Raw genomic sequence first — 27,320 nt, 5'->3', positions numbered from 1 at the left:
CTACAACCATCAGAGTCAAACACTACAACCATCACAGAGTCAAACACTACAACCATCACAGTCAAACACTACAACCATCACAGAGTCAAACACTACAACCATCACAGAGTCAAACACTACAACCATCACAGAGTCAAACACTACAACCATCAGTCAAACACTACAACCATCACAGAGTCAAACACTACAACCATCACAGAGTCAAACACTACAACCATCACAAAGTCAAACACTACAACCATCACAGAGTCAAACACTACAACCATCACAGAGTCAAACACTACAACCATCACAGAGTCAAACACTACAACCATCACAGAGTCAAACACTACAACCATCACAGAGTCAAACACTACAACCATCACAGAGTCAAACACTACAACCATCACAGAGTCAAACACTACAACCATCACAGAGTCAACACTACAACCATCACAGAGTCAAACACTACAACCATCAGAGTCAAACACTACAACCATCAGAGTCAAACACTACAACCATCACAGAGTCAAACACTACAACCATCAGAGTCAAACACTACAACCAGAGTCAAACACTACAACATCACAGAGTGAAACACTACAACCATCAGAGTCAAACACTACAACCATCAGAGTCAAACACTACAACCATCAGAGTCAAACACTACAACCATCACAGAGTCAAACACTACAACCATCAGAGTCAAACACTACAACCATCAGAGTCAAACACTACAACCATCAGAGTCAAACACTACAACCATCAGAGTCAAACACTACAACCATCAGAGTCAAACACTACAACCATCAGAGTCAAACACTACAACCATCACAGAGTCAAACACTACAACCATCACAGAGTCAAACACTACAACCATCACAGAGTCAAACACTACAACCATCACAGAGTCAAACACTACAACCATCACAGAGTGAAACACTACAACCATCACAGAGTGAAACACTACAACCATCAGAGTCAAACACTACAACCATCAGAGTCAAACACTACAACCATCAGAGTCAAACACTACAACCATCAGAGTCAAACACTACAACCATCAGAGTCAAACACTACAACCATCAGAGTCAAACACTACAACCATCACAGAGTCAAACACTACAACCATCACAGAGTCAACACTACAACCATCACAGAGTCAAACACTACAACCATCAGAGTCAAACACTACAACCATCAGAGTCAAACACTACAACCATCAGAGTCAAACACTACAACCATCACAGAGTCAAACACTACAACCATCAGAGTCAAACACTACAACCATCAGAGTCAAACACTACAACCATCAGAGTCAAACACTACAACCATCACAGAGTCAAACACTACAACCATCAGAGTCAAACACTACAACCAGAGTCAAACACTACAACATCACAGAGTGAAACACTACAACCATCAGAGTCAAACACTACAACCATCAGAGTCAAACACTACAACCATCAGAGTCAAACACTACAAACATCAGAGTCAAACACTACAACCATCACAGAGTCAAACACTACAACCATCAGAGTCAAACACTACAACCATCAGAGTCAAACACTACAACCATCAGAGTCAAACACTACAACCATCACAGAGTCAAACACTACAACAATCACAGAGTCAAACACTACAACCATCACAGAGTCAAACACTACAACCATCACAGAGTCAAACACTACAACCATCACAGAGTCAAACACTACAACCATCACAGTCAAACACTACAACCATCACAGAGTCAAACACTACAACCATCACAGAGTGAAACACTACAACCATCAGAGTCAAACACTACAACCATCAGAGTCAAACACTACAACCATCAGAGTCAAACACTACAACCATCACAGAGTCAAACACTACAACCATCACAGAGTCAAACACTACAACCATCACAGAGTCAACACTACAACCATCACAGAGTCAAACACTACAACCATCAGAGTCAAACACTACAACCATCAGAGTCAAACACTACAACCATCAGAGTCAAACACTACAACCATCAGAGTCAAACACTACAACCATCAGAGTCAAACACTACAACCATCACAGAGTCAAACACTACAACCATCACAGTCAAACACTACAACCATCACAGAGTCAAACACTACAACCATCACAGAGTCAAACACTACAACCATCACAGAGTCAAACACTACAACCATCAGTCAAACACTACAACCATCACAGAGTCAAACACTACAACCATCACAGAGTCAAACACTACAACCATCACAAAGTCAAACACTACAACCATCACAGAGTCAAACACTACAACCATCACAGAGTCAAACACTACAACCATCACAGAGTCAAACACTACAACCATCACAGAGTCAAACACTACAACCATCACAGAGTCAAACACTACAACCATCACAGAGTCAAACACTACAACCATCACAGAGTCAAACACTACAACCATCACAGAGTCAACACTACAACCATCACAGAGTCAAACACTACAACCATCAGAGTCAAACACTACAACCATCAGAGTCAAACACTACAACCATCACAGAGTCAAACACTACAACCATCAGAGTCAAACACTACAACCAGAGTCAAACACTACAACATCACAGAGTGAAACACTACAACCATCAGAGTCAAACACTACAACCATCAGAGTCAAACACTACAACCATCAGAGTCAAACACTACAACCATCACAGAGTCAAACACTACAACCATCAGAGTCAAACACTACAACCATCAGAGTCAAACACTACAACCATCAGAGTCAAACACTACAACCATCAGAGTCAAACACTACAACCATCAGAGTCAAACACTACAACCATCAGAGTCAAACACTACAACCATCACAGAGTCAAACACTACAACCATCACAGAGTCAAACACTACAACCATCACAGAGTCAAACACTACAACCATCACAGAGTCAAACACTACAACCATCACAGAGTGAAACACTACAACCATCACAGAGTGAAACACTACAACCATCAGAGTCAAACACTACAACCATCAGAGTCAAACACTACAACCATCAGAGTCAAACACTACAACCATCAGAGTCAAACACTACAACCATCAGAGTCAAACACTACAACCATCAGAGTCAAACACTACAACCATCAGAGTCAAACACTACAACCATCACAGAGTCAAACACTACAACCATCACAGAGTCAACACTACAACCATCACAGAGTCAAACACTACAACCATCAGAGTCAAACACTACAACCATCAGAGTCAAACACTACAACCATCAGAGTCAAACACTACAACCATCACAGAGTCAAACACTACAACCATCACAGAGTCAAACACTACAACCATCAGAGTCAAACACTACAACCATCAGAGTCAAACACTACAACCATCACAGAGTCAAACACTACAACCATCACAGAGTCAAACACTACAACCATCACAGAGTCAAACACTACAACCATCACAGAGTCAAACACTACAACCATCACAAAGTCAAACACTACAACCATCACAGAGTCAAACACTACAACCATCACAGAGTCAAACACTACAACCATCACAGAGTCAAACACTACAACCATCACAGAGTCAAACACTACAACCATCACAGAGTCAAACACTACAACCATCACAGAGTCAAACACTACAACCATCACAGAGTCAAACACTACAACCATCAGAGTCAAACACTACAACCATCAGAGTCAAACACTACAACCATCAGAGTCAAACACTACAACCATCAGTCAAACACTACAACCATCACAGAGTCAAACACTACAACCATCAGAGTCAAACACTACAACCAGAGTCAAACACTACAACATCACAGAGTGAAACACTACAACCATCAGAGTCAAACACTACAACCATCAGAGTCAAACACTACAACCATCAGAGTCAAACACTACAACCATCAGAGTCACACTACAACCATCACAGAGTCAAACACTACAACCATCAGAGTCAAACACTACAACCATCAGAGTCAAACACTACAACCATCAGAGTCAAACACTACAACCATCACAGAGTCAAACACTACAACCATCACAGAGTCAAACACTACAACCATCACAGAGTCAAACACTACAACCATCACAGAGTCAAACACTACAACCATCACAGAGTCAAACACTACAACCATCACAGTCAAACACTACAACCATCACAGAGTCAAACACTACAACCATCACAGAGTCAAACACTACAACCATCACAGAGTCAACACTACAACCATCACAGAGTCAAACACTACAACCATCACAGAGTCAAACACTACAACCATCAGAGTCAAACACTACAACCATCACAGAGTCAAACACTACAACCATCAGAGTCAAACACTACAACCAGAGTCAAACACTACAACATCACAGAGTGAAACACTACAACCATCAGAGTCAAACACTACAACCATCAGAGTCAAACACTACAACCATCACAGAGTCAACACTACAACCATCACAGAGTCAAACACTACAACCATCAGAGTCAAACACTACAACCATCACAGAGTCAAACACTACAACCATCACAGAGTCAAACACTACAACCATCACAGAGTCAAACACTACAACCATCAGAGTCAAACACTACAACCAGAGTCAAACACTACAACATCACAGAGTGAAACACTACAACCATCAGAGTCAAACACTACAACCATCAGAGTCAAACACTACAACCATCAGAGTCACACTACAACCATCACAGAGTCAAACACTACAACCATCAGAGTCAAACACTACAACCATCAGAGTCAAACACTACAACCATCAGAGTCAAACACTACAACCATCACAGAGTCAAACACTACAACCATCACAGAGTCAAACACTACAACCATCACAGAGTCAAACACTACAACCATCACAGAGTCAAACACTACAACCATCACAGAGTCAAACACTACAACCATCACAGTCAAACACTACAACCATCACAGAGTCAAACACTACAACCATCACAGAGTCAAACACTACAACCATCACAGAGTCAAACACTACAACCATCACAGAGTCAAACACTACAACCATCACAGAGTCAAACACTACAACCATCACAGAGTGAAACACTACAACCATCACAGAGTGAAACACTACAACCATCAGAGTCAAACACTACAACCATCAGAGTCAAACACTACAACCATCAGAGTCAAACACTACAACCATCAGAGTCAAACACTACAACCATCAGAGTCAAACACTACAACCATCAGAGTCAAACACTACAACCATCAGAGTCAAACACTACAACCATCAGAGTCAAACACTACAACCATCAGAGTCAAACACTACAACCATCACAGAGTCAAACACTACAACCATCACAGAGTCAAACACTACAACCATCACAGAGTCAAACACTACAACCATCACAGAGTCAAACACTACAACCATCACAGAGTCAAACACTACAACCATCACAGAGTCAAACACTACAACCATCACAGAGTCAAACACTACAACCATCACAGAGTCAAACACTACAACCATCACAGAGTCAAACACTACAACCATCAGAGTCAAACACTACAACCATCAGAGTCAAACACTACAACCATCAGAGTCAAACACTACAACCATCACAGAGTCAAACACTACAACCATCAGAGTCAAACACTACAACCAGAGTCAAACACTACAACATCACAGAGTGAAACACTACAACCATCAGAGTCAAACACTACAACCATCAGAGTCAAACACTACAACCATCAGAGTCAAACACTACAACCATCAGAGTCACACTACAACCATCACAGAGTCAAACACTACAACCATCAGAGTCAAACACTACAACCATCAGAGTCAAACACTACAACCATCACAGAGTCAAACACTACAACCATCACAGAGTCAAACACTACAACCATCACAGAGTCAAACACTACAACCATCACAGAGTCAAACACTACAACCATCACAGAGTCAAACACTACAACCATCACAGAGTCAAACACTACAACCATCACAGAGTCAAACACTACAACCATCACAGTCAAACACTACAACCATCACAGAGTCAAACACTACAACCATCACAGAGTCAAACACTACAACCATCACAGAGTCAAACACTACAACCATCACAGAGTCAAACACTACAACCATCACAGAGTCAAACACTACAACCATCACAGAGTCAAACACTACAACCATCACAGAGTGAAACACTACAACCATCAGAGTCAAACACTACAACCATCAGAGTCAAACACTACAACCATCAGAGTCAAACACTACAACCATCAGAGTCAAACACTACAACCATCAGAGTCAAACACTACAACCATCAGAGTCAAACACTACAACCATCACAGAGTCAAACACTACAACCATCACAGAGTCAAACACTACAACCATCACAGAGTCAAACACTACAACCATCACAGAGTCAAACACTCCACACACACACACAGAGTCAAACACTACAACCATCAGAGTCAAACACTACACTACACACAGTCAAACACTACACACATCAGAGTCAAACACTACACACACACACATCAGAGTCAAACACTACACACACACACATCAGAGTCAAACACTACACACACACACATCAGAGTCAAACACTACACACACACACATACAGAGTCAAACACTACACACACACATACAGAGTCAAACACTACACACACACACACACAGAGTCAAACACTACACACACACACACACACACAGAGTCAAACACTACACACACACACATCAGAGTCAAACACTACACACACACATACAGAGTCAAACACTACACACACACACATACAGAGTCAAACACTACAACCATCACAGAGTCAAACACTACAACCATCAGAGAGTCAAACACTACAACCATCACAGAGTCAAACACTACAACCATCAGAGTCAAACACTACAACCACATCAGAGTCAAACACTACACACATCAGAGTCAAACACTACACACACCTACAACTAAGTATTGATTAGGAAAATGTTCTACAAACAGACAACGTACTAAACACAGAACCTACAAGCATAAACTAAGAATGTTTAAAATGCCAAAGCTCCCCAACCAGGCCAAGCTGTGCAGGGTGACTAAGGCTGCGTTTACACAGGCAGTCCAATTCTGATCTTTTTTCCACTAATTGGTCTTATGACCAATCAGATCAGCTCTGAAAAAAATCCGAGATGTGTAAAAAAAAATCTGATCTGATTGGTCAAAAGACCAATTAGTGGAAAAAAAGATCAGAATTGGGCTGCCTGTGTAAACGCAGCCTTTCAGACCTACCTGAGTCATGATCTGGTGCAGCCAGGCCTCGTGGTGTTGAGGGTTATTCTTCAGCCACCTGACAGCTGCGGTGTACACCTGGGTCTCAGAGTGGATGTTCAGGTCGCTGGAGGACAACAGGGTTCTCAGGTGGGGAGGCGACACGCACGGGAAGTCCTCACAGTCCACCACTTCCCGGAAGTGCTCGCACGCGTAGCGGTCTGCCATGTCCATCAGGTCGACGCGGTTGTGGCTCTCGGCGAAGGTGCGGACAGCCAGGCAGTTGGAGGGGTGGAAGTGGGCCTTCATGTACTCGCAGCAGGCCCTGGCGACCAGCTCCACCTGCAGTATACAGGCTGCGTAGAGGAGGGGCTGCACGTTGTCCACTGTCAGGGTCAGCCGAGAGGAGTAGGCGAAACGCACCAGGTCGTGGATGGCGTCTCCGTCAAAGTCCTTGATCTCAATCAGGTCCTGTTTGGCCTCGGACATCTCAGACAGGAACATGGCCCTGAAGTAAGGGATGACACAGGCCAGAACCAGCTTGTGACATGGTATCAGCCTGCTGCCCACCTGAACACAGGGACGAGGAGAGGAGAGAGAGAGAGAGAGTTAATGCAAGCTCACACGTTATTCATTCCCTGAACTATTCCGTCCACACAAAAAAAGGTTCTGTTGGTTAATGTGTGCCTTTAAAAAAATAATTAATAGGCGAGGCCTATCGCCAACTATTCAAGGATTCAAACTAATTCGATTTAATAGGCCTAACTGGTTTCCACCAAACTTGCTATTCTTTTTTGCCCTGGAGGCTATTTATACAGAAAATTGGTATATAACCTGTATAAACTGTATTTATAATTATATGACAATATTTTAGGTTGACAATAATTATATTACACCATTTCTGATATCACACGCCTTACTTTTACAGGATTATGCCTCTACTGCCATTCATTCCAATTAAACTGGTTTGGATTTCTACCTGACCAATATGGCTGCCATTTTCACTCCATTCTGGAACTTTGAGGGTTTATGACATAGCCCCTCTAGTAATTTAATAGAATCTCTATGCTTTACCCATTGTTTGGCATACCCATGTCACAAATAGCTCGTAGCCAAAGAGCTAGTGGCTGAGCATTGTGAACACTATGAAACCCCACTCTGCCCGTCCCTCAGTTCAATGTCCAGACCTACCTTCAGTGTGACATCACAGAGCTCCCCCACTTCGTAGAACTGTCTCAGGGAGTTGTGGAAGTCCTTCCATGCCTCATGGGCCTCAAAGACAAAAGATCCGTCAGGCTCACAGTCTCCATCAGGCCTGGTGGTGGTGGTGGTGCTCTGACGGGTCTCCTTCTCCTGCTTGAGCTTATGCTGCTTGGCATGCTCGGGCACCATGTCGCCTGGCGCCATCACAGTCTACAGGGAGCCAGACCTGGGAGGAGAGGGAGGGGCAAGATGAATGGGGAGAACAACATGCAGAGAGCTTGTTAGATGGTGGAGTGGGAGTCAGCCTAGTCCTGTACATTTACAGCCCAACCAAATGCTCAAGTTGAGTCTGCTCCGTCCCACACTCAGTTGAAAAAGAGGTCAAGCTAATTCTCAAAAGGAGGCTAAATGTATGATGACACGGTTGGGAACAGAGAGCTGTAGACTAGACAGGCTATTGAGCCCCTGGGTGAGCTGTCTGATATGGCACAGCCTATAAACAGAGCATCGCAAAGCACATTTCCACCCACATTTGACAGATTTGTGTGGCCCCCTCTGGTGGGCTTTCTGCTGCTGAATGGACTCCCTGAGACAATGTGGCCAAACGCTCCACCGCCCCCTCGTCACTATTCTCAAGGACAGAAGACATTTTGTAGAGACAATGTGGCCAAACGCTCCACGGCCCCCTCGTCACTATTCTCAAGGACAGAAGACATTTTGTAGAGACACTGTGGCCAAACGCTCCACCGCCCCCTCGTCACTATTCTAAATGGCAAGAGACATCTATTGTAGGGATGTAACATTCACTAATATGCAACAGTCCTTGATTCAAATTTTTAAAGATACAAATGTTTAAGATATGACTGCATCAGTCCGCAGACCCCAAACCGATCCAATTGTAAAATGCATCGGTCAGAAAATCGATTAAAACGTTATGAATCGCCGATTCACTTTTTTGTTTCTCATATTAGTTTCGACCTTCCGAAAATACCTCATATTTTGTGACAACTGATACGCAGTGTCGAAACTAAGCATTTAGCTGCGTTGACCATAATTGAGCATGCCGAACAACCCTAGGGTGTAACCTAGTCAAACTGCACGCTGTGCCCAGCTTTGCTCGCAATATTAGGCTTTAGAAATTGAGTGACAACCTGTGTCATTTGCTTGGTTATCGTTATCTATGCGCTGTTGAAAATTGTGTTTTTCCAGAATAATTTGTAAATGATCAACATTGATACATAACTTTTTTTTTTTTTTTTTACTTATGTTTTTTTTTTGGGGGGGGGGGGGGTAGATCAGCTTTAATATTGCATATAGATTGTAGCTTCCATCAATGTAATTGTCTGCATCACTTCCAATCCCCCATATACAGTGGGGGAAAAAAGTATTTAGTCAGCCAACAATTGTGCAAGTTCTCCCACTTAAAAATATGAGAGGCCTGTAATTTTCATCATAGGTACATGTCAACTATGACAGACAAAATGAGGGAAAAAAAATCCAGAAAATCACATTGTAGGATTTTTAATGAATTTATTTGCAAATTATGGTGGAAAATAAGTATTTGGTCAATAACAAAAGTTTCTCAATACTTTGTTATATACCCTTTGTTGGCAATGACACAGGTCAAATGTTTTCTGTAAGTCTTCACAAGGTTTTCACACACTGTTGCTGGTATTTTGGCCCATTCCTCCATGCAGATCTCCTCTAGAGCAGTGATGTTTTGGGGCTGTCGCTGGGCAACACGGACTTTCAAATCCCTCCAAAGATTTTCTATGGGGTTGAGATCTGGAGACTGGCTAGGCCACTCCAGGACCTTGAAATGCTTCTTACGAAGCCACTCCTTCGTTGCCCAGGCGGTGTGTTTGGGATCATTGTCATGCTGAAAGACCCAGCCACGTTTCATCTTCAATGCCCTTGCTGATGGAAGGAGGTTTTCACTCAAAATCTCACGATACATGGCCCCATTCATTCTTTCCTTTACACGGATCAGTCGTCCTGGTCCCTTTGCAGAAAAACAGCCCCAAAGCATGATGTTTCCACCCCCATGCTTCACAGTAGGTATGGTGTTCTTTGGATGCAACTCATTCTTTGTCCTCCAAACACGACGAGTTGAGTTTTTACCAAAAAGTTCTATTTTGGTTTCATCTGACCATATGACATTCTCCCAATCCTCTTCTGGATCATCCAAATGCACTCTAGCAAACTTCAGACGGGCCTGGACATGTACTGGCTTAAGCAGGGGGACACGTCTGGCCCAGCAGGATTTGAGTCCCTGGCGGCATAGTGTGTTACTGATGGTAGGCTTTGTTACTTTGGTCCCAGCTCTCTGCAGGTCATTCACTAGGTCCCCCCATGTGGTTCTGGGATTTTTGCTCACCGTTCTTGTGATCATTTTGACCCCACGGGGTGAGATCTTGCGTGGAGCCCCAGATCGAGGGAGATTATCAGTGGTCTTGTATGTCTTCCATTTCCTAATAATTGCTCCCACAGTTGATTTCTACAAACCAAGCTGCTTACCTATTGCAGATTCAGTCTTCCCAGCCTGGTGCAGGTCTACAATTTTGTTTCTGGTGTCCTTTGACAGCTCTTTGGTCTTGGCCATAGTGGAGTTTGGAGTGTGACTGTTTGAGGTTGTGGACAGGTGTCTTTTATACTGATAACAAGTTCAAACAGGTGCCATTAATACATGTAACGAGTGGAGGACAGAGGAGCCTCTTAAAGAAGAAGTTACAGGTCTGTGAGAGCCAGAAATCTTGCTTGTTTGTAGGTGACCAAATACTTATTTTCCACCATAATTTGCAAATAAATTCATTAAAAATCCTACAATGTGATTTTCTGGATTTTTTTTTCTCAATTTGTCTGTCATAGTTGAGGTGTACCTATGATGAAAATTACAGGCCTCTCTCATCTTTTTAAGTGGGAGAACTTGCACAATTGGTGGCTGACTAAAATACTTTTTTTCCCCACTGTATATGTTTTTGCAAATATATATATACACACACACACACACACACATACATACATACATACACACAGTACCGGTCAAAAGTTTGGACACACCTACTCATTCAAGGGTTTTTCTTTATTTTTATTATGTTCTAAATTGTAGAATAATAGTGAAGACATCAAAACTATGAAATAATACATATGGAATCATGTAGTAACCCCAAAAAAGTGTTAAACAAATCAAAATATATTATTCAAATAGCCACCCTTTGCCTTGACAGCTTTGCACACTCTTGGCATTCTCTCAACCAGCTTCACCTGGAATGCTTTTCCAACAGTCTTGAAGGAGTTCCCACATATGCTGAGCACATGTTGGCTGCTTTTCCTTCACTATGCAATCCGACTCATCCCAAACCATCTCAATTGGGTCGAGGTCGGGGGATTGTGGAGGCCAGGTCATCTGATGCAGCACTCCATCACTCTCCTTCTTGGTAAAATAGCCCTTACACAGCCTGGAGGTGTGTTGGGTCATTGTCCTGTTGAAAAACAAATGATAGTCCCACTAAGCGCAAACCAGATGGGATGGCGTATCGCTGCAGAATGCTGTGGTAGCCATGCTGGTTAAGTGTGCCTTGAATTCTAAATAAATCACAGACAGTATCACCAGCAAAGCACCCCCACACCATAACACCTCTTCCTCCATGCTTTACGGTGGGAAATACACATGCAGCGATCATCCGTTCACCCACACCGCGTCTCACAAAGACACGGCGGTTGGAACCAAAAATCTCCACTTTGGACTCCAGACCAAAGGACAAATTTCCACCGGTCTAATGTCCATTGCTCATGTTTCTTGGCCCAAGCAAGTATTTTCTTCTTATTGGTGTCCTTTAGTAGTGGTTTCTTTGCAGCAATTCGACCATGAAGGCCTGATTCTCGCAGCCTCCTCTGAACAGTTGATGTTGAGATGTGTCGGTTACTTGAACTCTGTGAAGCATTTATTTGGCCTGCAATTTCTGAGGCTGGTAACTCTAATGAACTTATCCTCTGCAGCAGAGGTAACTCTGGGTTTTCCATTCCTGTGGCGGTCCTCATGAGAGCCAGTTTCATCATAACGATTGATCGTTAAAAACACCTAATCTGATAGTGGTAGTGGGGTGGTAACGTCTAGTCTCCTTTATGGCTCAGCTCAACTGCCTACATAGTATACACCATAGACATACAGTGGGGAAAAAAAGTATTTAGTCAGCCACCAATTGTGCAAGTTCTCCCACTTAAAAAGATGAGAGAGGCCTGTAATTTTCATCATAGGTAAACAACTATGACAGACAAATTGAGGAAAAAAAATCCAGAAAATCACATTGTAGGATTTTTAATGAATTTATTTGCAAATTATGGTGGAAAATAAGTATTTGGTCACCTACAAACAAGCAAGATTTCTGGCTCTCACAGACCTGTAACTTCTTCTTTAAGAGGCTCCTCTGTCCTCCACTTGTTACCTGTATTAATGGCACCTGTTTGAACTTGTTATCAGTATAAAAGACACCTGTCCACAACCTCAAACAGTCACACTCCAAACTCCACTATGGCCAAGACAAAGAGCTGTCAAAGGACACCAGAAACAAAATTGTAGACCTGCACCAGGCTGGGAAGACTGAATCGGCAATAGGTAAGCAGCTTGGTTTGAAGAAATCAACTGTGGGAGCAATTATTAGGAAATGGAAGACATACAAGACCACTGATAATCTCCCTCGATCTGGGGCTCCACGCAAGATCTCACCCTGTGGGGTCAAAATGATCACAAGAACGGTGAGCAAAAATCCCAGAACCACACGGGGGGACCTAGTGAATGACCTGCAGAGAGCTGGGACCAAAGTAACAAAGCCTACATTTACATTTTTTACATTTACGTCATTTAGCAGACGCTCTTATCCAGAGCGACTTACAAATTGGTGCATTCACCCTATAGCCAGTGGGATAACCACTTTACAATAGGGTACTCAAACCCTGCAGTGCCAGACGTGTCCCCCTGCTTAAGCCAGTACATGTCCAGGCCCGTCTGAAGTTTGCTAGAGTGCATTTGGATGATCCAGAAGAGGATTGGGAGAATGTCATATGGTCAGATGAAACCAAAATAGAACTTTTTGGTAAAAACTCAACTCGTCGTGTTTGGAGGACAAAGAATGCTGAGTTGCATCCAAAGAACACCATACCTACTGTGAAGCATGGGGGTGGAAACATCATGCTTTGGGGCTGTTTTTCTGCAAAGGGACTAGGACGACTGATCCGTGTAAAGGAAAGAATGAATGGGGCCATGTATCGTGAGATTTTGAGTGAAAACCTCCTTCCATCAGCAAGGGCATTGAAGATGAAACGTGGCTGGGTCTTTCAGCATGACAATGATCCCAAACACACCGCCCGGGCAACGAAGGAGTGGCTTCGTAAGAAGCATTTCAAGGTCCTGGAGTGGCCTAGCCAGTCTCCAGATCTCAACCCCATAGAAAATCTTTGGAGGGAGTTGAAAGTCTGTGTTGCCCAGCGACAGCCCCAAAACATCACTGCTCTAGAGGAGATCTGCATGGAGGAATGGGCCAAAATATCAGCAACAGTGTGTGAAAACCTTGTGAAGACTTACAGAAAATGTTTGACCTGTGTCATTGCCAACAAAGGGTATATAACAAAGTCTTGAGAAACTTTTGTTATTGACCAAATACTTATTTTCCACCATAATTTGCAAATAAATTCATTAAAAATCCTACAATGTGATTTTCTGGAGAGAAAAAATCTAATTTTGTCTGTCATAGTTGACGTGTACCTATGATGAAAATTACAGGCCTCTCTCATCTTTTTAAGTGGGAGAACATGCACAATTGGTGGCTGACTAAATACTTTTTTTCCCCACTGTACATTACATTCATATATCCACCCACCCAAACATATCCAGCTCAGAGGCCCAGCTCTTGAGCTTCATCAGCAGCAGATTTGAATTTAGAACCGAAAATGAATGTTTATGCAACAAATGTTAGTGCATTCTGTCCTCTAATTAAACCATACCTAATTGTTTCAAACCAAAACGTATCGTTCCTGTATCGTATCAGAGCCCATGTATCTACAAGTGTTAGTCCCATGTTTTATGAGCTTAAATAAAAGATCCTAGAAAATGTTCCATACGCACAAAAAGCTTATTTCTCAAAACTGTTGTGCACAAATTTGTTTACATCCCTGTTAGTGAGCATTTCTCCTTTGCCAAGATAATCCATCCACCTGACAAGTGTGGCATATCAATAAGCTGATTAAACAGCATGATCATTACACAGGTGCACCTTGTGCTGGGGACAATAAAAGGCCACTAAAATGTGCAGTTTTGTCACACAACACAATGCCACAGATGTCTCAAGTTTTGAGGGAGCGTGCAATTGGCCTGCTGACTGCAGGAATGTCCACCAGAGCTGTTGCCAGAGAATTGAATGTTCATTTCTCTACCATAAGCCACCTCCAACATCGTTTTAGAGAATTTGTCAGTACGTCCAATCGGCCTCACAACCGCAGACCATGTGTATGGCGTCGTGTGGGCGAGCGATTTGCTGATATCAACGTTGTGACAGAGTACCCCATGGTGGCGGTGGGGTTATGTATGGTATGGGCAGGTATAAGCTACGGACAAGGAACACAATGGCAATTTGAATGCACAGATATACCGTGAAGAGATCCTGAGCCCCATTGTCATGTCATTCATCCGCCATCTCCTGTTTCAGCATGATAATGCACAGCCCTATGTCGTAAGGATCTGTACACAATTCCTGGAAGCTGAAAATGTCCCAGTTCTTCCATGGACTGCATACTCACCAGACATGTCACCCATTGAGCATGTTTGGGATGCTCTGGATCGACGTGTACGACAGCGTGTTCCAGTTCCCGCCAATATCCAGCAACTTTGCACAGGCATTGAGTGGGACAACATTCCACAATCAACAGCTTGATCAACTCCATGCGAAGGAGATGCAAATAGTCTGGGTAGCCATTTGATTAGATGTTCAGGAGTAGACGCTGTTTAGAAACCTCTTGGACCTATACTTGGCACTCCGGTACCGCTTGCCGTGTGGTAGCAGAGAGAACAGTCTATGACTAGGGTGGCTGGAGTCTTTGGCAATTTTTAGGGCCTTCCTCTGACACCGCCTGGTATAGAGGTCCTGGATGGCAGGAAGCTTGGCCCCAGTGATGTACTGGGCCGTACGCACTACCCTCTGTAGTGCCTTGCGGTTGGAGGCCGAGCAGTTGTCATACCAGGCAGTGATGCAACCAGTCAGGATGCTCTCGATGGTGCAGCTGTAGAACCTTTTGAGGATCTGAGGACCCATGCCAAATCTTTTCAGTCTCCTTGGGGGGTATAGCTTTTGTCGTGCCCTCTTCACGACTGTCTTGGTGTGCTTGGACCATGTTAGTTTGTTGGTGATGTGGACAGCAAGGAACTTGAAGCTCTCAACCTGCCCCACTACAGCCCCGTCGATGAGAATGTGGGCGTGCTCGGTCCTCTTCTTTTTCCTGTAGTCCACAATCATCTCCTTTGTCTTGAACACGTTGAGGGATAGGTTGTTGTCCTGGCACCACACAGCCAGGTCTCTGACCTCCTCCCTATAGGCTGTCTCGTCGTTGTCCGTGATTGTTGTGTCATCGGCAAACTTAATGATGGTGTTGGAGTCGTGCCTGGCCATGCAGTCATGAGTGAACAGGGAGTACAGGAGGGGACTGAGCACGCACCCCTGATGGGCCCCAGTGTTGAGGAACAGCGTGGCGGATGTGTTGTTACCTACCCTTACCACCTGGGGGCGGCCCGTCAGGAAGTCCAGGATCCAGTTGCAAGTAATTAGACATGCCACATTAGCCATGAAGAGATGCAAGCAGGTCTGATACGCCGCCATAGCAACCTTCTTATGTCATGTCTAATTATTTCATCACACCTGCACTGTTGGAGCTCAGAGCTCAAGTATTTCACTGTACACTGCAACTACATCTGCGACCCTGTGTATGTGACTAAATAAAAATCTAACCTAATCCCCTTCCCAGAGGTCAGAAGTCTTCAGTTTGAAAAGCCATGTTTCTTTATGCGAGTCTCTCTGCAGTAGGTGAATTAGCTAACGTTAACTTCCTTGGCTCCATACTCATGGTCAGAGAGGGAGATACCTGCCCTGTCCCATTCATGCCTTTACTAAGGACATTTCTGTCCTGTTCAAATGTCAAATCAAATGTATTTATAGTTACCCTGATCACCCAGCCAATAAGCAATATCCATCGGAGGTTGAGATTTTATGAAATAGCACTGTGTAGTTACCTACAGTTTGTTCAGTGAAACGTAGCCCAGATTAGATTTAAACTACCCTTTGTAGCTCAGTTGGTATAGTATGGTGCTTGTAACGCCAGGGTAGTGGGTTCGAATCCCGTGACCACCCATATGTAAAATGTATGCGCGTATGACTGTGTCTCTGGATAAAAGCGTCTGCTAAATGGCATATATTATTAGTATACATTATATTAACTGCCTGCATTTGGACAGAGAGCAATTACAGTGAGTGTGCATGTAGTAGGGTTTATGGACAACAGGCATGTAGAAGGTGCTACAATGTTGCCAATGTGGACATTCTAACTAGCTAGCTAGCTAACCAACAATGTAAAATACACATGGCTAACTTAGGATGGTTGCTATGCTAACCAGTCTTTGGCAACTAGCTAACTATCCATCTGTTCCATGCTTATGTTTTCAACCAAATAAATCACACAAGCTAGCTTACGCGTATGGTTGTTACGCTAGCTCACTTACTAATGACTGTTAGCTGAGTAATTAGCTATCTAGAGCTAGCGGAAATTATACGTCTCTCTCATATCTTTGCAGTGCTATAACTTATAGTATAAGTCGGTAGGAGTATGAAAAATCATAAGTAATAGCTTTACTGGTGTAGCTATATTTTTGCAAGTTAACAACAAGCAATCTGTTCAAATTCATTAGCTAGCAAGAAGCTAGCTAAAGCTAGCTAGCTGACAATTAGCTACTACTGAACTCATGCAAGATGTTGGAGAAAACTAATTACTGTTACCCTCGCTATACATTTACTACATGGAACACTTTGAGACAGTCTACATGAGACAGATGTATTTTTCTGTTACCTCATCTTGTAAAAATCCAATCTCACTTTTCATTTACCGGCACAGAAGATAAACCATTCGACTCGCTCTGGACAATATGGTGTAGGCGCAGACCTCACTTCTTGATATCAGGAAATGCCCCATTGGTGCCTGCCATTGGTCAGTTCCGTGTTATGAGACTAATGTTCTCTAAACACAGATGATTTGTTTGCATAGCAAGCTAGGGTAACTAACGTAGCAAGGTTAGGATAATTCACGTGGTTAGGAGAATAAGGTTAAGGTTAGGAAAAGGGTTAAGGTTAGGCTTAGCTACAATGCTACTGTTGTCAACAACTGTTGTCCCCGCAAAAGAAATTGCCACCTGACCAATGGTTAGCATCAATGGGTGTAAATTAATATCAACAAACGCTGATAACAAAAAAGACCTCTACTGTGTTGGAGTGTGCGATCATTATGGTTTGTGTAATTCTGTACTGCAAATGTTTTATATATACAGTACATGTCAAAAGTTTGGACACACCTACTCATTCAAGGGTCTTTGTTTATTTTTACTATTTTCTACATTGTAGAATAATAGTGAAGACATCAAAACTATGAAATAACACATATGGAATCATGTAGTAACCAACAAAGTGTTAAACAAATCAAAATATATTTTATATTTGAGATTCTTCAAAGTAGCCACCCTTTGCCTTGATGACAGCTTTGCACACTCTTGGCATTCTCTCAGCCAGCTTCACCTGGAATGCTTTTCCAACAGTCTTGAAGGAGTTCCCACATATGCTGAGCACTTGTTGGCTGCTTTTCCTTCACTCTGTGGTCCAACTCATCCCAAACCATCTCAATTGGGTTGAGGTCAGGTGATTGTGGAGGCCAGGTCATCTGGTGCAGCACTCCATCACTCTCCTTGGTCAAATAGCCCTTACACAGCCTGGAAGTGTGTTGGGTCATTGTCCTGTTGAAAAACAAATGATAGTCCCACTAAGCGCAAACCAGATGGGATGGCGTATCGCTGCAGAATGCTGTGGTAGCCATGCTGGTTAAGTGTGCCTTGAATTCAGAATCACAGACAGTGTCACCAGCAAAGCACCCCCACACCATCACACCTCCTCCTCCATGCTTTACGGTGGGAAATAAACATAAGGAGATCATCCATTCACCCACACCGTGTCTCCCAAAGACACGCCGGTTGGAACCAAAAATCTCCAATTTGGACTCCAGACCAAAGGACACATTTCCACCGGTCTAATGTCCATTGCTTGTGTTTCATGGCCCACGCAGGTCTCTTCTTCTTATTGGTGTCCTTTAGTAGTGGTTTCTTTGCAGCAATTCGACCATGAAGGCCTGATTCACACAGTCCCCTCTGAACAGTTGATGTTGAGATGTGTCTGTGACTTGAACTCTGTGAAGCATTTATTTGGGCTGCAATTTCTGAGGCTGGTAACTCTAATGAATTTATCCTCTGCGGCAGAGGTAACTCTGGGTCTTCCATTCCTGTGGCAGTCCTCATGAGAGCCAGTTTCATCATAGCGCTTGATGGTTTTTGCAACTGCACTTGAAGAAACGTTCAAAGTTCTTGACATTTTCCATATTGACTGACCTTCATGTCTTAAAGTAATGATGGACTGTCATTTGTCTTTGCTAATCCCCGCCTTATCTTAGCTCATTGGTCACCACAGCAACACCCACCCGTAGTATGCGCTCCAGCAGGTATATCTCACTGGTCATCCCCAAAGCCAACACCTCCTTTGGCCGCCATTCCTTCCAGTTCTCTGCTGCAAATGACTGGAACGAACTATAAAAATCTCCCTTATTAACTTTAAGCATCAGTTGTCAGAGCAGCTTACCGATCACTGTACCTGTACACAGCCCATCTGTAATTAGCCCACCCAACTACCTCATCCCCATATTGTTATTTACATTGTTATTTATTTTGCTCATTTGCACCCCAGTATCTCTGTTTGCACATCATCTTCTGCACATCTATCACTCCAGTGTTAATACTAAATTGTAATTATTTTGCACTATGGCCTATTTATTGCCTTACCTCCATAACTTACTACATTTGCACACACTGTATATAGATTTTCTATTTTCTATTGTGTTATTGACTGTACGTTTTTGTTTATTCCATATGTAACTGTGTTGTTGTTGTTTTTATCACACTGCTTTGCTTTATCTTGGCCAGGTCGCAGTTGTAAATGAGAACTTGTTCTCAACTGGCTTACCTGGTTAAATAAAGGTGAAAAATAAAAAATACTAAATAAATTGAGCTCTTCTTACCATAATATGGACTTGGTCTTTTACCAAATAGGGCAATCTTCTGTATACCCCCCCTACCTTGTCACAACACAACTGATTGGCTCAAACGCATTAAGAAGGAAATAAATTCCTCAAATTAACTTTTAACAAAGAACACCTGTTAATTTAAATGCATTCCAGGTGACTACCTCATGAAGCTGGTTGAGAGAATGCCAAGAGTGTGCAAAGCTGTCATCAAGGCAAAGGGTGGCTACTTTGAAGAATCACAAATATAAAATATATTTTGATTTGTTTAAAACTTTTTTGGGTACTACATGATTCCAAATGTGTTATTTCATAGTTTTTATGTCTTCACTATTATTCTACAATGTAGAAAATAGTAAAAATAAAGAAAAACCCTTGAATGAGTAGGTGTGTCCAAACTTTTGACTGGTAGTGTAGGTCTTTTCTGCTTTTCACCCCCACGCCCTTGAGAAACACACATCGAGGGTTGCTCTTGGTGGAGTGTTTTAGCCATGGGCTATTAAGGACATTGGAATAAGGATGTGACTTACCTGGTAATACACACTTTGATGGGATAAACGGCCTGTTCTTCATCAGCGTACAATACCCAAAGAATACTATGGAGGTGGTAACATTAATCCCTGTCATGAATGGGAAAAGGGAGTCCAAATCTGGATGGGAAAAACAAACTGACAATCACAACTTGTGTCAAATGGTCAACGATTCATGTAATGTAAGTGTGATGAAGATATTACTAGCATTGATACCTTTTTTCAGTCTGAATGTTGTCATTTATTTTATTTCATATAATAGTAATGCAATCACTGGCAATCTTGCCGTACTGGCTGGCTCCTGGAAATGCGGCACCATTCCTCATGTTCTTTATGTAGATGATTGGGGTGTAGGAACATCCATACACTAGCCCTGCAAAAGCAAGCAAGTGAGCAGCCACTTAAAGAAAAAAGGGTAAGTAATTATCACAAAACTGATACCAAAGCATAAAACCAGTGAGTAGCAGCTTTTAGTGTCTGAATGGTCTATGTTCATATTCTCTATTGCACCAAGGTTAAAACCCTGGTTTGCACACTTTGAAAACAGTCTGTCATACAACTCATGATATACAGTAGGTCTTGCTTTCTTTAAGCAAGTGATTTCACTCAACAAGTATGGCAATACAGTAATCAGTGATATTACCAACCTACTATAACACCAAACAGAAATTACATTTTAGTCATTTAGCAGATGCTCTTATCCAGAGCAACTTACAGTTAGTGCATACATTATTTTTCATACTGGCCCCTCGTGGGAATCGAACCCACAACCCTGGCATTGCAAACGCCATGCTCTACCATCTGAGCTAAATCCCTGCCAGCCATTCCCTCCCCTACCCTACCCTACCCTGGGCCAATTGTGCGCCGCCCCATGGGTCTCCCGGTACGACAGAGCCTGGATTTGAACCAGGATCTCTAGTGGCACAGCTAGCACTGCGATGCAGTGCCTTAGACCACTGCGCCACTCGGGAGATAATAAGAGCCTTTACATTAACAAGGATTGGGAAGAGTGTAACTAAGTGGAGCTTGGGATGCCATACCGGACCATACCGCCTTACTTTCACCTCTGATTATAATAACAAATCCATCACAGATCAGACTTGCAAAGACTAGGCTGCCTATCATACACCACAGATTTCAAACTTCAGATCTGTGTCCATGGTAACCTAGTAAACAATTCATTTAGACCCGGCGTTTATTTGAAACAGCCTTTTATTTGCCGAAATGTGTGCCAATAGCATTTAAATAGGACAGGCGGCTATTTGAGGCTTAGCGTTAAATTGAAGTTTTACTGTAAGAGAGCCTGTCCCTTTAAGAGTGACTGATGACATCACAGCGAGCTCTCAGAGCGTTCGTTCATTCAAAATGAAGCTTGCCCACTTTGGAGAGGAGTGAAGAGGCATCTCCAGTTTCTAACAAGATAATTATTTACTGTGGGTGAATGGAATAACTGTGAGTACAGTACATTGTTTCTGTATGTTTTTCCTGACGAAGTTGTCATTATTGTAACATTTAGGGCACTAGCCTAAGTAACCACTGTTAGGCATATTTTGCCTGTCATAATGTTGGCTGCCTAGCTAGCTAGTTAAATTGTTGCTAGCCATTTTGTATCGCGTTTTTGAGTCACTGTATTGTAATAGCAGATGACAACTGTGTGTCTGGTTTGTTGTTTGCTAAGATGTCAAGCCATTGTATTAATGCCGTTTTATTCCATGATTATTATTTCAGACCACAGTGTATGGACACACACCATTAGATAATTACAGCTTGATGATGGCACAGAAGCCTGAAATGTATGTTAAACCTACCATCAATATTAAAGACCAGTAAACTGAGGAACAGCCTTTCTCCCGTCTCTGTCTAACCTGAGCACAATCTCCATATCTTTGCCTACTCACACCAGTAATAAATATCAGAGGTTTCACCCTCTTCAACATTCACGGTATCATAAAGCATATACCTCACAGTAGCAAGCCCAGTTCCAATGTGGGGCTTGGTACATCTTGCTGATCCAGGCTGAACAGGCCAAATCTGATGTGAATTAAAAAATTAGAATCCCATAAAATACTGTTAATGTGTCAAGAATTATGGAACCATCCTACAGTAATCATAAGCATAAAATAACTGCAGTTGGCAGATTTCAGCAGATCTAAGAACTCAATACATATTGTATTATAAAAACTCATTTTAAACACATAAAACATTGATGCCATTACAGGAAGGGTCAAACATTTATGTGATTTACCATGTGATTGATGAGGTCAATTTAAACAAATCAGGCCTCAATTATCTGTATTTTTACCCCAGATTTGTAATGAAGTATCTATTACTGAAATAAACATCAACTTGCGGTGGCCCATGCCATAAGAAGAGAAAATGTTGACCAAATGAGGAATCCCATACCAAGTCTGATTGTTTTTATTATCGGTAAAGTGGTGAGATTCCCTACAAAACAAGCAATCACAGAATCAGGTTAGAAGTAGACATGACACACACACAGCTTTAAAAAAAAAAACATTTTAGTCATTTAGCAGACACTCTTATCCAGAGCGACTTACAGGAGCAATTAGGGTTAAGTGCCTTGCTCAAGGGCACATCGACAGATTTTTCACCTAGTCGGCTCGGGGATTAGAACCAGCGACCTTTTCGGTTACTGGCACAACGCTCTTTACCACTAAGCTACCTGCCGCCTCTTTTGTTATTGTAGTCTTATTGTGTACTTATCAAATTACCCCCTGGTCTGGTCACTCACCTGCGCTGAACAGGAATCCCCTCCAGTAAGCTGAGCATACAGATGGTTGGGCAGCCCTGGATCATATAGAGCCTGGTTGCCCAACCCTGTTCCTGGAGAGCTACCATCCTGTAGGTCAGGGCTCTCCAACCGTGTTCCTGGAGAGCTACACTCCTGTAGGTTTTTCACTCCAACCCCAGGTGTTAACTAACCTGATTCATCTTATCAACATGCTAATTATTAGAATCAGGTGCGCTAGATTAGGTTTGGAGCAAAAACCTACAGGACGGTAGCTCTCCAGGAACAGGGTTGGAGCAATCCTGATATAGACTATCAGATACCCTAGCTGGAGAGTGTTGGTGAACACCAACTGAAAGAACATGCCTTGGAAAACACAGAAACACACACAGAAAGCAATCTACAACGGCAGACATGGGACACAGAATAATAACACACAGAGTGAATCTGCTGACCCTTGTTCAAAATACTCCAGGATGTTGACCAAATCACTCTTAAACTAAACAGTTCAACTTGTGAGGAACTGAGATGGGCCTGTGACGTTTCCAAAGTGCACGCTAAATACATCGGTGACTTTGAAACGTGTAAACATGATAAGCAGCCAGGTCCCATCGCCTGTCTCTGTGTGTTGGACACAGAGAGGTGCCGAAGCCGATGACGGACAGTCCCAGAGAGGTGAAGCCCTTAATGCGTTGGAGCCTAGTTTCTGTGGAGTTGTTCTGGGGACCAGAGGAGTTACCCATAGACTCCTCGGACTACATTAGTATTCGTTGGTAATGTGTTGACTGATTGATTGATGTTGTCTTATGCACATGTGGCGCAATCGCATTTCCCCTTAGGGGATCAATAAAATATTATATTATCTTATGTGTCCCACTACGAACTGGTGTGCTGATTCAATCAAAAATGTTACGGAAGCCGTTACAATCAGTGATGCTCATGTGGTAGTCTGTTTATTGCACAGAATGTTTTGCATCAGTTAAAATATAAAACATAGTGTTATACAATCTACTACAGAAAAATGTGCGATGTAAGGCAGTTAAAGGTATACTTTATAGGGTCATATGAAAGCTATTCAGTTTAACTATCTTGGCCAATAAAATCTTGCAACAAATGATTAACATCTGATCTCTGTTGGGTAGAGGGACGAAAGCCCTGCCCCCCTATGTTGGTGTTATATTTTCATATGAATGTTTAGTCTCTGACATACAATATATGCACCCCAAACAAAGAGTTGTGTGAACTCTGTAAGAAAACGGCTCTGGCTAAGCCAAGCTGAGCTGTCCTGGTTACGTATCCACCATTGTTGCTTGAGCCGTGCTGGAAAGGATAATATCTGGGACAGTACTGATACAGTACTGGTTGGTAATACTGTTCACACGGTTTATTTTCCCTCTACCTGTTATATTGAGGCATCATCACAGAGAGAGTATTGCTTTGTTACATACTGCCACAGCCATGCCGGTCCCAGTGTGGACATTAGAGAAACTAAACACAGTAAGACATGCAGCCCTTTTCTGGGTCTACTGCTCTGCTGGTGACAGGCTCCACTGCTCTGGTGCGCCACGACACCAGCCTCTACCACTGTAAGTATAGTAGCTCTCTCTTCTCTACCACTGTAAGTACAGCAGCTCTCTCTTGTCTACCACTAAGTATAGTAGCTCTCTCTTCTCTACCACTGTAAGTACAGCAGCTCTCTCTTGTCTACCACTAAGTATAGCAGCTCTCTCTTCTCTACCACTGTAAGTACAGCAGCTCTCTCTTCTCTACCACTGTAAGTATAGCAGCTCTCTCTTGTCTACCACTAAGTATAGCAGCTCTCTCTTCTCTACCACTGTAAGTACAGCAGCTCTCTCTTGTCTACCGCTGAAAGTACAGCAGCTCTCTCTTGTCTACCGCTGAAAGTACAGCAGCTCTCTCTTCTCTACCACTAAGTATAGCAGCTCTCTCTTCTCTACCACTAAGTATAGTAGCTCTCTCTTCTCTACCACTAAGTATAGCAGCTCTCTCTTCTCTACCACTAAGTATAGTAGCTCTCTCTTCTCTACCACTAAGTATAGCAGCTCTCTCTTCTCTACCACTAAGTATAGTAGCTCTCTCTTCTCTACCACTAAGTATAGTAGCTCTCTCTTCTCTACCACTGTAAGTATAGCAGCACTCTCTTCTCTCTCACACAAACTCACCAACATCCGTTAGGATGCTTGGGCTAAGAGTTGATTCTAAACTCGCTTGAACTTTGATGTCATTCCTAAGCCTTCATGGATCACTGGATCAATATGTAATTGTCCATTTTATAGAGTAATGTTTTCAGCAGAACAAGGGAGCAAAACTTTGCACCCTATCGACTTAACTGGTCAGATACAGCTGAATCGGCTCTTGTGAGAGATGTTATGCAATATCTTTGACCTCACAGTAGCATCCACAGAGTAGGGTATCTGTTCTGCCGTAGGGAACAAGGTTGATCCAAAAGGGGAATCCTGAGTAAAGTGACCTCTTATCAGGGCTCACATGAGCAAAAGTAGACCTCATGTCCATTATATAAACAATGCATTGATACTTCTATTACACTCAAGGCATAAAAAGGCTGTTAAATTTTTTTTTTTCTTAATCTTTATTTTTCTGAAAAAATTACTTTCAAATGCAACACTTATATTAGTAGAATCAATGCATTAAAAACATCACAGTTAGGCATGTCTGTACTTTTATACATTAAAATACATTGATGAAATGTCAACAGTGACTGGACTAGAACCCCATTGAAAACCTGTGGTTTGAATAGAAGAGGGTACTCCATAAGCACAGACTGAAGGGTATCAAGGACCTGGGAAGATGCTGTATGTAGGAATGATCCCTACCAATGTGTTCTCCAACTCATAAAACATTTTAGAAAAAGGCTCAGTGGCGTTATCCTCGCAAGGGGAGGGTGCTGGAGTATTAAAAACAGGGGTGCCAATAATTTTGACAAATATAATTATTTTATCTTTCTCTCAGCAATTGTATTAGTATAAAATAATATAATTTCCCCTTCTTTTTTTAAAAATACAATATAGCTCAGTATTTGTATTATTTATTTCATATAGTATTTTCTTCTCATCCTTATCAAGGGTGCCAGTAATTTTGGAGGAGACTTTATAAACGGCTTTGTTTATTCCACACTTCAATTCGTCCTCGAATCTGGTTTCCCCGGTATGGCTCCATTACTTTGTATGGTCTTTGGGATAGTTTGTTCATTCTCAAACTCCACACTGACTTCCCCATTTCCACCGTTGACACTGAGCTAGCTCTGCAGGTCCTCTCCAGAGGGGACATCAGATAGTGTCTGTAGTCATGTCCATTTATAGCTCTGAAACACTGTAATGGGAAAAAAAAACAGCCATTGTAAGTTATAAACTTCCTTAGAATGAGAACGTGCACCAAAATAAATAAACAGAATTGTGTGTTTTTGTTCTGACAGGCAAAGTTGGAGTTACTTTGACCACTTTTGTGTACTATAGTATAATCCACGTGACGGACGGTGGTTTCAGAACAGCGCCCCCTGTCAGTCATCTAGTATAGTGAACATATGTCTTCATGCAGGATTATATTAATCTTAAGGCCCAATCCCAAACAGACCCCTATGTCCTACACAGATCTGAGGATTTGATTGGTGGTGAAACTTCCACCTAGCCTATCAGAGAGGGCAAGGTGGAGTTATAACCATATTGCTTGCACCCGCCAAATCTTCTCAGATCTCCACAAGTGCATAGGCCGTAAGGTTTAACGGTCCACCATTTGGGATTGGGGCTAGGTGTGATATTGCCTGTTGTACCTGTGGCCAGCAGCAGGCCGTTGAGCAGCTGGAAGCCACCGTACATGAAGGGGGGAGGTGAACATCAGGTCCAGCTTCTCAGGAGGGAACGACAGCTGCAGGATTGTGGAACAGATCATACGTAAAAATGTATGCACGCATGACTGTAAATCGCTTTGGATAAAAGCGTCTGCTAAATGGCATATTATTATTATTATTATCTGGACGTTCTGAGCCCCTGTCCCACTGGCTATAGGGTGAACGCACCAATTTGTGAGTCGCTCTGGCTAAGAGCGTCTGCTAAATGACGTTAATGTGCCCTTGAGCAAGGCACTTAACCCTAATTGCTCCTGTAAGTCGCTCTGGATAAGAGCGTCTGCTAAATGACTAAAATGTAAAATGTAAATGTAAATGTCCGGCACCTGTAACCAAGATGTGGGAGGGGCTTTTCAGGGGGGCAATGTGCAAGATCAGCCATACGTCA

General features: G+C 42.6%; 1 protein-coding gene across 1 annotated transcript in view; it reads right to left on the bottom strand.

Annotated features, from left to right (window-relative positions):
• The window catches only part of LOC311136092 (kelch-like protein 8), a 36,840-nt gene extending 19,256 nt beyond the window's left edge, over positions 1 to 17,584 (bottom strand). The window contains exons 1-3 of the mRNA XM_084170175.1: positions 17,506 to 17,584; positions 8,389 to 8,626; positions 7,219 to 7,767 (exon numbers count right to left, since the gene is read on the bottom strand). Coding sequence (XP_084026301.1) covers positions 7,219 to 7,767; positions 8,389 to 8,604 — 765 coding nt within the window. The 5' untranslated portion in view covers positions 8,605 to 8,626; positions 17,506 to 17,584. The remainder of the gene's footprint in view (positions 1 to 7,218; positions 7,768 to 8,388; positions 8,627 to 17,505) is intronic.
• Positions 17,585 to 27,320: the final 9,736 nt, after the last annotated feature.

Source organism: Coregonus lavaretus (genome assembly GCF_964263955.1).
Source record: "Coregonus lavaretus genome assembly, chromosome: 10".
Classification (NCBI taxonomy): Eukaryota; Metazoa; Chordata; class Actinopteri; order Salmoniformes; family Salmonidae; genus Coregonus; species Coregonus lavaretus.
The sequence above is the reverse complement of the archived record's forward strand: the minus strand, read 5'-3'. Positions and strand labels throughout refer to the sequence as shown.